General features: G+C 36.2%; 4 protein-coding genes across 6 annotated transcripts; 2 read left to right on the forward strand and 2 right to left on the reverse strand.

The window, feature by feature from the left end:
- Window positions 1-981: 981 nt before the first annotated feature.
- On the reverse strand, window positions 982-1,871 carry LOC105390331 (mitochondrial translation release factor in rescue). The gene is made up of 3 exons (XM_011561620.3): window positions 1,730-1,871; window positions 1,396-1,648; window positions 982-1,293 (listed from the first exon to the last, which is right to left on the reverse strand). Exons 2-3 carry the CDS (start codon window positions 1,604-1,606, stop codon window positions 1,073-1,075), a joined length of 432 nt encoding a protein of 143 aa, XP_011559922.3. The 5' UTR covers window positions 1,607-1,648; window positions 1,730-1,871; the 3' UTR covers window positions 982-1,072.
- Window positions 1,872-4,611: 2,740 nt separating this feature from the next.
- On the forward strand, window positions 4,612-6,480 carry LOC105390324 (caspase-8). The gene has a single exon (XM_011561609.3). It carries the CDS (start codon window positions 4,731-4,733, stop codon window positions 6,384-6,386), a length of 1,656 nt encoding a protein of 551 aa, XP_011559911.3. The 5' UTR covers window positions 4,612-4,730; the 3' UTR covers window positions 6,387-6,480.
- A 148-nt stretch (window positions 6,481-6,628) lies between these two features.
- Window positions 6,629-7,500, reverse strand: LOC105390315 (ribonuclease P/MRP protein subunit POP5). The gene is made up of 2 exons (XM_011561600.3): window positions 7,361-7,500; window positions 6,629-7,102 (listed from the first exon to the last, which is right to left on the reverse strand). The coding sequence occupies exons 1-2, from the start codon at window positions 7,378-7,380 to the stop codon at window positions 6,652-6,654; spliced, it is 471 nt and encodes a 156-aa protein (XP_011559902.3). The 5' UTR covers window positions 7,381-7,500; the 3' UTR covers window positions 6,629-6,651.
- A 282-nt stretch (window positions 7,501-7,782) lies between these two features.
- On the forward strand, window positions 7,783-10,358 carry LOC105390304 (FGGY carbohydrate kinase domain-containing protein). Of its 3 annotated transcripts, none has more exons than XM_038117686.2 (5): window positions 7,783-7,939; window positions 8,180-8,383; window positions 8,510-9,375; window positions 9,500-9,722; window positions 9,953-10,358. In XM_038117686.2, the coding sequence occupies exons 2-5, from the start codon at window positions 8,195-8,197 to the stop codon at window positions 10,310-10,312; spliced, it is 1,638 nt and encodes a 545-aa protein (XP_037973614.2). In that variant the 5' UTR covers window positions 7,783-7,939; window positions 8,180-8,194; the 3' UTR covers window positions 10,313-10,358. The 3 variants fall into 3 exon arrangements, with proteins under 3 accessions (XP_037973614.2, XP_011559892.3, XP_011559883.3); XM_011561590.3 differs by having other exon boundaries at window positions 7,933-8,077; XM_011561581.3 differs by lacking the exon at window positions 7,783-7,939 and adding an exon at window positions 7,946-8,081.
- The last annotated feature ends 164 nt before the right edge of the window (window positions 10,359-10,522 follow it).

The raw sequence follows: 10,522 nt of genomic DNA on the forward strand, positions 1-10,522 counted from the left end.
TACAGTATGTAGAGTCAAAGTTGTTTATAAAAAAATACGATTACCTTTTATGACTTTGAAAACCGTGTTTTTTTTAAACATACAGCATTACTCGATATTTTTTTTGACTGCGATCAATAGCAGGGCTATACAGGGTGATGCAACATCAAACAAATTCTAACAATATGGATTTTTGTACCGGCGGCACGCAAAAAACTGATCCAAGTTGTCGATTTTCAGCAAATTTATAAAAGTGTCAATATCTCGAAAATTATCGAGTTTTTACTAAGGTCATATTGTGATATTCTGGCCTCTTATGAGCTGACCTATTAGCCCTTTAAGGGATGACGTTGACTTTTGGGACACCCTGTATAGGTATTTAAGAAAAAAAATACATTGACTGAGCTGAGTGATGGTATCTTATTGAGAGATAATAATAATCCTAATCCTAACTAATATTATAAATGCGAAAGTAACTGTGTCTGTTACTCTTTCACGCCAAAACTACTGAACGGATTTGAATGAAATTTGGTATACATATGGTCTAGACTAGACTCTAGACCCTGAGAAAGAACATAGGCTACTTTTTATCCCGAAATTTTTCCACGGGAAAACTTTTTAAGGCGAAGCAAAGCTCGCGGGAACAGCTAGTAAAATAAATGCTCATTTATATCATGTGGCATAGGTACATAATAATATTGTAATAAGTACCTTAGCTATCATGTAAAAAAAATTAGTGTCCGCTGCTGGACTTGAGCTCTGGCATAAACCAATATTACTATTTTAAAATAAGATAGTTTTGTTTATAATTACTTTATTGGAAATTTAAGTATACAAACATGATAAGGGAAATTGCACATCGAGGACTACAAAATGAAGTAGGAAGTTCATGGTTGTGCAGTTCACCATCACAGTAGGATATGGCCTACTGGGCTACTGAGCCTAGGTTTGTTACTGGTACAATAGCAGGAGCAAAAGTTTGTGTAAAATAAAAATACTAACTATAATTATATGGCAGTACAAACTACTTTATTTACTTGTACAATAACTCCCAACTATCTACACTAATTACAGCTGAAAATTTAAATCATAATCATAACAATCCTTCACGTTTCTTCCACTCGCTCTTCATCTCAGCTTTTTTCTTTCTTTTGTAATCATTTCTTTTTGACTTTTTCTCTTCTAATTTCTTTCTTTGAGCGGCCACACTGTCTTCTCCATTCAGTTCTTCGTCTAATTTAGCTATAAGCTGTTCTCTGGCTATTTTCCTGTTCTCATCTTGGCTTCGGCTAGTGTGACACTTCACAACCATGCCTGGAATTGAAATATTGAAAATCATTCTACAGGTTAGACATTAAAACAAAAAATATGTATTCATTATCAAAGTCATATTCAATACAATTTTATGTAGCTTACCTGAAGGTATATGGGTTATAACAACACAATTAGAGTTCTTATTAACAGCTGACCCGCCAGGGCCACTTCCTCTAACGAATTTCTCTTCTAAATCATATTCGTGAATTTTTGGTACTTTTGAATAGTCTATTGTGTGTTTACTAGCTGCAGGTATATACAAGTGTGGTGAGAGTTTGGTTATGGTGTGTATAAATGGGCGGAGGACTTGCATTTTTTATACCACAGCTCCACGATTCAGCAACGCCTCGCCTTTCTGGAAATATTAAATCAGACATTTAGAAGTTAGTTATTGTTTTTTAAGCAATTAACGTTCTTGATTATGTGAGTGATTTACCTTGTAAGCAAAATTGATCGATTCTCCGTCAGTCAAGACTTTATTTTTACGAAACTCAGTCGTTATTCGTTGTCTAAAGTATTTAGGATCTGTTAGAGTCAAATTCTTTGAGTACAGCATCAGGTTTTTATACAGTCGAAGAATTTCGGATCTTGTGACAGGCATACTGTAATGTTAGTACCACTAGATTTTGACTAATCAGCGTTTTACTATAATCATTTGCAACAGCTATTTTATAATGTTTATTTATAAAAACTAAAACATAACCAAAAAATTGACGAAATCGAGGCAAATTCAAAATTTTTATGACAATGACAAGAAACTGTCATTGTCATTTGACTGAACTGTGACATAGCAAACTACTCTGTGTACCAATAAGCCACATAACTAAAATTGTTAAGGTGCCGATACACCATCAGACAAGCTGACGGACGCGGCTGTCAGCCGCGATAAGTGGTCACGGTCTTTTGGGACGGTTCGTGCTACTGAAGGTCAGAACAAGGTTATGTCCGCGATTTACGTCCGATAAATTGAACAGCGTAGTGTTCATTCCTTACCTAAGATAGGTACAGCTGAACTATAAAGTCCTGAAAAAACAGCCAACCGTCAACTGCCATAAACAACTGTACAGTGAAACTATAAATTCATGAAATTAATGTTTGAGGAACTAAAATTTTCAGGAGCCTGACACCATTAGAAAAGAAACATAAAAGTCATAACAATTGTTTATGGCAGTTGACGGTTGGCTGTTTTTTCAATTTTCTTATTAATTATTAGTATAATCTAGATAAAAACAACTATTTACGCTTGTTTGCAATTAGGAAGAAGAAGAAAAATATTCGTAGTCAAGCTAGGGAAGTTATTTATCGAGTTTATATACAATGTTTAGCGGAACATGAAGCTGGACACATTTTGTCGAATTTGGAGGATGTTTATGCTCGTACAGCGTCTATTACGGGTATGTAACATTGTACAAATTGTAATAATTCATTTTTTATCAGTACCATCGCTTCATTTATCGATAAACCTAGGTTTAGAGCCCAAGTCGAACATTGTTTACATACCGCTGGTTGTAGGTTTGAGCTGGTTTAAGTTGAGTCAAACCATAACATTTTGATACTTGAAGTTATATTTTTGTTTACTTACTAAATTCTCATTTTGTAACTCTGTTTTTCTTAACTTACCTAAGGGTAGTTTGAAATAAGCATTTTTTATTTTATTTTACAGGAGTATCGAACAGTACCGTCTGGCATATTGCAAAAGAGGAAAATGGAATATTTCTAACTCCTGGAAGAAACAGAACAGGCCTTCTAAAAAGAGAAATTGTTGATTTTACTATGTGCGCCCTTCGTCAACAAATCCGGATATTTTATACAGTTGTAATAACGTTATCTAAATAAATATTGATTGGTTTCACTATTAGCCTTCATATTAACTCCTTCTAGCTTGAATAATGAGCTTTTTTGTGGATGGTTGTTTTTAAATACAGAAATACCCTATTTCACAGTACGGTAGTCACAAGCAAAATTTCAAGTAAGTATCAAAGTCAGTTTTGTTTCGCTATATAGGGTTGCTACATGAAAGATAGCTGCGCCCTCATTTAATTTCAGGACTTTATAGTTTCACTGTACAAGTTTTGTTTAGTTTGCTGGTAGTTACAGTGAAACTATAAAGTCCTGAAATTAATGTTTGAGGAACTAAAATTTTCAGGAGCCTGGCACCATTAGAAAAGAAACATAAAAGTCATAACAATTGTTTATGTCAATAGGCGGTTGGCTGTTTTTTTTTAATTTTTTTATTAATTATAAGGATAATCTAGATAAAAGCAACAATTTACGCTTGATTGCAATTAGGAAGATGAAGAAAAATATTCGTAGTCAAGCTAGTGAAGTTATTTATCGAGTTTTAATACAATGTTTAGCGGAACATCAAGCTGGACACATTTTGTCGAATTTGGAGGATGTTTACGCACGTACAGCGTCTATGACGGGTATGTAGCATTGTACAAATTGTAATAACTCATTTTTTATAAGTACCAACGCATCATTTATCGATAAACCTAGGTTTAGAGCCCAAGTCGAACATTGTTTACATATCACTGTAAGTCAAACCTTAACATTTTGATACTTGAAGATATATTTTTTCTTTACTTACTAAATTCACATTGTGTGAATTTGGGGGGCATTGTGTAACTCAAAAAGATTTTTTTATTTTATTTTATAGTTATATCGGACCAGCGTGCAAAAGAGGGCAAAATATGGAGTATTTCTAACTCCTGGAAGAAACAGAACTGACCGTCCAAAAAGAGAAATTGATGTCTTTACTATGTGTGCCCTTCGTCAACAGATCCAGTTTTTTATACAGTTGTAATAACGTTATCTAAATAAATATTTATTGGTTTCACTATTAGCCTTCATATTAACACCTTCTAGCTTGTATAAGAGCTTTTTTGTGGATGGTAAGTTGTTTTTAAAATACATAAATAGGTAGGAAGTTAACAGGCAAAATTTCAAGTATCAAAGTCAGTTATGTTTCGCTATATAGGGTTGCTACATGAAAGATAGCAGTGCCCTCATTTAATTTCAGGACTTTATAGTTTCACTGTACCTTTCAATCGCGGGTGACAGCCGCGTCCGTAAGCCGCATCCGCTAGTGTGTTGGCGCCTTAACTCTTTGGCGGGGAATCCCGACGTGTGACGACGACATTGACGTTTATATTTGGATTGGTCAGTGGCAATACGTCAAATAGAAACGACGACAATGATTGGTTGGATCATCGCATAAAAAAATATGATTGGCCACACCGGCAACGACACAGATCAAAAATAATCAAAACCAAAACAAAATTTGATTTGACATTGACCATAGAGTAAAGAACATTGACTAGCTATAGCAAAGTGCTGAGAAGTGCGAAAAAGTTTCTCAAAAATTTAAAACCTATCAGTAATTTATACAATAATAGGTAGTTAGCTATTTTATTTAGTATTCGGGTGTTACGATAATGTTGCAACCTGACGCTCTTAAAGGTCATGAGAATGAGGAGTTGAACAGTGTTCACAAAAACATACATAATATCACTGTTAATGTGATAGCTGAGGTACAAAGGGACTTGACTCCATACGATATCACTTCGCTGGTGTTTCTTCTATACGATATCCCGGAAACGGCGCTTCAGCGGCTTACTCTGCTGCAGAGAGTGAGCCGGGACATCAGTGGCAAGGATCTGAACTTGCTCTATGACTGGGCGGTGTATGCTCACCTGCGCGCTACTTGGAAGTACGAATTCCTAGAAGCACTCGTGGTTTGCCAACTGTATGGGGTCATCAGGAAACTTGGCTTCAGTGTCCCTACGGTCAAGAAGCTATACTCGACAGAAAATCCAGTTGTTTGCCACATCAGCCCTATGAAGATTGCACTCTACAGATTATGTGAAGAGATGAACAGTGATAATTTGAATAGATTTAAAAAAACACTATTATCTTACAACATTGATGTAAGTCAACATGAAACCACTGAATTGGTTTTACTTGAATTGCTTTGTTGCAGATTTATTTCCATAGCAAAGATAAATGACTTGAGACAGTTGGATAATGAATGTGAAATGGATAAATTAGTTAAAATTATAGAAAATTGCCCTGGCCTGTTATCTTGTGCTCAAAAGATTAAAGATGCAGAAAGAAAATTGAACACAAAATTTATATGCAATGATAAAAATGTGATACATCACAGTACACCGCAAGTGTCTGTATCTGAACCAAATTCTGGTGAAAAATATACTGTAAATGAGAAATTTACTGGTAATTTTAATGACATATATGATTCATTAGCCCATTTAATGGAGGAAAAACTTTCCTTTGTTAATCTAAAAGCAGATACTACAAAGCCAAACCCTGATACTTATCACATTAGAAATACTAAGAGAGTTGGCATCTGCTACATTATTAACCAAGAAACATTTTATCCAACTAAAGAAAGCATTGAAAATAAAATTAACGCTGTACCATTGGAAACTAGAAAAGGCTCTTCAAAGGACAGAGATCTCCTGAAGTCTACAATGGAAAATCTAAATTTTCATGTTGAAATTAGCAATGACTTAAGGCATGATGAAATTTTACCTAGCATAAAAAAGGCAATCAGGAGTAAAGTCCAAGATGAAGATAGTATTTTCATTTTGTGCATCTTGTCTCATGGAATTGAGGGTCACATTTATGGGGCAGATTCTGTGCCTTTGAATGTAAAAGATATTGAACAGTTGCTTGACTCTGAGGATGCAGTGAAGCTTCGTAACAAACCAAAAGTACTCATAATACAAGCATGCCAGTCAAGGAAGGATAAAGACCCCCTCAAACTAATAGCAGATGGTCCACAAAGTTCAAGAAGTAATCATTATTACCTGCCTAAATCAGATTTCCTCATTTTATGGGCCACTGCCCCAGAGTATGAAGCTTATAGACTAGGCTCTCATGGGTCAGTCTTCATACATTTACTTTGTGACATTATTCATAAGACTGCTAATAAGCAACACTTTGCTGACATGTGCACTAAGGTAACAAACAATGTATCCTTGTTCTGTGCAAATTTTAAACATGCTCAAATCCCTATATTTCAATCTACACTGAGGAAAAGTCTATATTTTATGAATCCTGAAATGAAGTAACACAGTGATCCTAATCATGATGGAAAGCTACTAATACCTAATTATTTAATGATTTGTAAAAAGCTTATATGTTTAAATTTTTATATTCATAAGTAATTTATTTATTTATTTATTTATTTATTTATTGTTCCACCAACAGAATAACACACATGCAATTTCATACATCACCATGTAAGTACCTAAATGTTATATTTTAGAAATAAAGTTATTATTCTATACTTATACAAATTAAATTAAACCAATTTTATTGTTGAAAATTTTGTATTTATGTCATTTTTTCTAAGTTAAGTGTAACATCAGTCTTAGTAAAATCCATAACAGCTAATTCCAGTTTTCTTTTTTCCTCATCAGTTTTCAAACTGTGCCACATTGAATCCAAATATGCCCTTTGATACTTTTGTATGAATTTGAAGCTGTGCTTTAGAGTGGCTCCTACATGAAGTGTCTGTAGAGTTACGTCTAGCTTACCAATCTTAGTAATGAATGGTAGGCTCGTAGACACAAATCTATGTGGTCCATGTCTTGCTCGAAGAATGCCAATTCTGGTATTTTCATTGCAATATTTTGCTAAAAAGCCTGATCTGACAGCAGCTACTCCGAAATCTCCATGTAATTGTTGAATTTTGTCTAAAACTGCTTCATGAAATACCCCAGATCTTAGGCCCAAAGGCTTCTCATTGGGCACTGATGGAGATGAAATAGCCACTGTGAGATATCTGAAATAATAAACAATCAAAATTTTAATAATCTATGTAGATGTATATATGATGAAAATAATCATACTAATGTGGATATTGTAAGTGGGTTGGTTTGTTTTCAGTCGCCACGGAGCCATGATAAGGTACAATTTTTTGGGTGCAGATCATAAGGAGACTGGGGAGCAACACAGGTAAAGATTAAATCAGGAAATCCCACGGGAAAATCTTAAAAGGCGAAGCAAACCACAGGCAGGGCAGAAGTTAGTCGCCTATTACCTGTTTTTGAAGCGGACCATGACATAAAATAGTATATATTAAACAGTTACTAATTTCTAACTAAATAAAACGGAGAAAGGTTTACAAGATAAATTAATACGGATAAATTGGTAAGATAACTCATGGATCATGGGGTTAATACAAATAAGTTCGCATTGTGAATTGTGATAGTTGATGACAGATAAGAGAATTAGCAAATTAACTCTTATTACAACTGAAAAGGGTTCTTTTTATGTTTTTTGTTTGGTGATATTGACATTGCTTATTTGTTTTTTTTACTCTGTGAGACCAAAATCTTTGGCATTATTATTTTGAGGCAAAACTATCTAGGCTAGGTAGGCCTTCAGCCGTCTGTCAAAGTGTAGCAACTCTAATCTGTGGTTAAATTGCAATCAAGCGCGATTATTTGAAATAAACATTAAATACATTTTATATTCAAAAACTTCCTAAAATTAATAAATAAAACATCATTAACGTATATAAATATGTCTGTCTTAAATACCACCACAAAATTATTGAGTTTGAAATGCGATTTGCGTTTTTTTATGTCGATTGATAAGATGATAAGGTTATCTCAAGGTACATTATTGTGTATTGACCTTTTGAATATAAACAGCAGCTTGATTTACCCTTTCCTATTACAATCTGTTGGTTGTTTGAGATTATATAGTAAGGTATTTTACTAACTAGTGTTGTAATTTGCGACAGTGAGTCAAGGTAGGTAAGTTTTATCTCCATTAGCTAGTTTGTTTTTATTTTATATTTTTTCTTTGGTAATTTTAGTTCCTTTGGTAAGTACATTTATTATTTCCATTGCAGGTCTGCCCACTAGTCATGGATGTGGACAATATTTACTTCATTGGTGTGGATGTGGGCTCCGGCAGTGCCCGGGCTGCACTGGTGGACGCCAAGGGACATGTACTGAAGGCTTGTGTGAAGGAGCTAAAGACATGGAAACCAGCGGTAGACTTCTATGAACAATCTTCTAACAATGTCTGGGACTGTTGTGTGGCTTGTATTAAGGTAAAATTGGAACTTTATTTTTTGTTAAAGTTATGTATCCACTATAACTTAAATTTAAAACTTTATATTTTAGGTATATATCAAACAACATTATTCTTAAAAAAATGTGATTCCTTTATATTTCAGGATGTGACTGAACATATCAATCCTGAAAATATAAAAGGCATTGGATTTGATGCTACTTGCTCATTGGTGGCCCTTGACAAGAACTGCAACCCGGCGGCCGTGAGCAACTCCAGTAATAATGAACAGAATATCATCATGTGGATGGACCACCGCGCCCACGCCGAGGCCGACCTCATCAACAAGACCAACCATGACATACTGAAGTATGTTGGAGGAAAGGTCTCCTTGGAAATGGAAATGCCGAAACTTCTGTGGCTGAAGAAAAATCTGTCAAACAAATGGGCAGACTTTGGATACTTTTTTGACTTGCCTGACTTCCTCACATGGAAGGCCACAGGTTCCTTTTCTCGTTCACTGTGCTCTCTTGTTTGTAAGTGGAATTACGAATGCTCATTGGATGGTAAAAGGGGGTGGAATATCAGTTATCTACAAGAAATTGGATTAAAAGATTTATCCAATGATGACTTTAAGAAAATTGGAAATAAAATTTTGATGCCTGGGGAGGTTTGTGGAGGTTTAACTAAAAAAGTAGCTGAGGTGTTAGGCTTGAGAGCCGGCACTCCCGTGGCCACGTCTATCATAGATGCTCATGCTGGAGGCCTGGGCATGGTTGGGACCAATGGTGAAGGCATCAGCCGGGATATGTCCAGCAGACTCAGTCTCATATGCGGCACGTCCACCTGCCACATGGCTGTCAATGCATCCCCTGTGATGGCTCAGGGTATATGGGGGCCCTACTTCAGTGCCATGGTGCCGGAGCTGTGGTTGAATGAGGCTGGCCAGAGTGCTTCAGGCATGCTAATGGACCATGTCATAGCCAGTCACCCAGCTGGCATAGACATGTTGAAAAAGTCTAGTACTGGAGAGTAAGTAATTTTTATCTATTTTTTACTTGAATACCTACTTTTCTTTTGTAGAAATGATGTTCTTATTCTCATTGACTATGCCTCATTCCTTCATAAACTCATTAAACTGACTGTTGGTTTTCAGCGTTCGCGCTCAATTACGACAGACCCTAGCGTCCATGGCTGCTTCGAAGCACTTGCCTGACGTGAGCATGCTGAGCAAGGACTTCCACGTGTGGCCCGACTACCACGGCAACCGCTCGCCGCTGGCCGACCCCAGCATGCGCGGCGCCGTCGTCGGACTGGCCATAGACAACAGTGTCGAGAACCTGGCGCTCATGTATCTCGCCACTTTACAGGCTCTTTCGGTTAGTTCATTATCCTGTGTTTAAGCTAATGTAAATAATGTAGTCTTTTTCTTATGATCCTCGTAATTCTTTTTTCTTATGATAATGAGACTCGTAAGGTGTTTGTTTCCGAGTAGATACCTACTTTATGGCTTTACGAGTGTACTGGATTTAAAATAGATGCTATAAAAGTGATAAGATACCAATGTACTTCAAAACTTTATTAACGCTACACAATGCTTACTTTTCAGTACGGGACGAGGCATATCATAGAGACGCTAGAGCTGTCTGGGTACCGGCCATTCCAATCGTTACTTATATGCGGGGGGCTGGCCAAAGACCCGCTCTTCGTGCAGACCCAGGCGGACGTGGTCGGCCTCCCGATGCTGAAACCTCAGGAGAAGGACTCGGTGCTAGTCGGAGCCGCCATCCTCGGCGCGTGCGCGTCGCAACACTTCAACAACGTGCAAGATGCCATCAACAATATGGGCGGCTCGGCTGACGTCATCAAACCTAACGCCAGCATCAAAACATATCATGACAAAAAGTACAAGGTGTTTATAAGAATGTTCCAGGACCAACTTAAATATAGGGCCATTATGAATCAGTAATCAAAGCAACCTAAGTACAGCGCTTTATTATAAATTGATGTGCTGTGCAATGCTTTATTATAAATTCATATGCTGTAAAAAAAAATCTATTGACTCTAAAGTATCTACATATAAGTTTACGATTGCTTTAGGGCATCTTGCAATGTAAATACCGATAAGTTACTTTATGTACAGAATCAAAAGTGAAAAAATCTGGATTAAGATTTACCT

This window comes from Plutella xylostella, chromosome 10 (genome assembly GCF_932276165.1).
Source record: "Plutella xylostella chromosome 10, ilPluXylo3.1, whole genome shotgun sequence".
NCBI classification, from domain to species: Eukaryota; Metazoa; Arthropoda; class Insecta; order Lepidoptera; family Plutellidae; genus Plutella; species Plutella xylostella.

What these genes read in the sequence shown, in the direction of transcription:
- LOC105390331 (XM_011561620.3), bottom strand. Translation starts at nt 1,606, where the DNA reads ATGCAAGTCCTCCGCCCATTTATACACACCATAACCAAACTCTCACCA. An exon ending in TATAACCCATATACCTTCAG is followed by an intron (nt 1,294 to 1,395) that starts GTAAGCTACATA and finishes TTTCAATTCCAG; the next exon opens with GCATGGTTGTGAAGTGTCAC.
- LOC105390324 (XM_011561609.3), top strand. Translation starts at nt 4,731, where the DNA reads ATGTTGCAACCTGACGCTCTTAAAGGTCATGAGAATGAGGAGTTGAAC.
- LOC105390315 (XM_011561600.3), bottom strand. Translation starts at nt 7,380, where the DNA reads ATGGTCCGCTTCAAAAACAG. An exon ending in ATGGTCCGCTTCAAAAACAG is followed by an intron (nt 7,103 to 7,360) that starts GTAATAGGCGAC and finishes TTATTATTTCAG; the next exon opens with ATATCTCACAGTGGCTATTT.
- LOC105390304 (XM_038117686.2), top strand. Translation starts at nt 8,195, where the DNA reads ATGGATGTGGACAATATTTACTTCATTGGTGTGGATGTGGGCTCCGGC. An exon ending in GTTGTGTGGCTTGTATTAAG is followed by an intron (nt 8,384 to 8,509) that starts GTAAAATTGGAA and finishes TTTATATTTCAG; the next exon opens with GATGTGACTGAACATATCAA. An exon ending in CCACTTTACAGGCTCTTTCG is followed by an intron (nt 9,723 to 9,952) that starts GTTAGTTCATTA and finishes CTTACTTTTCAG; the next exon opens with TACGGGACGAGGCATATCAT.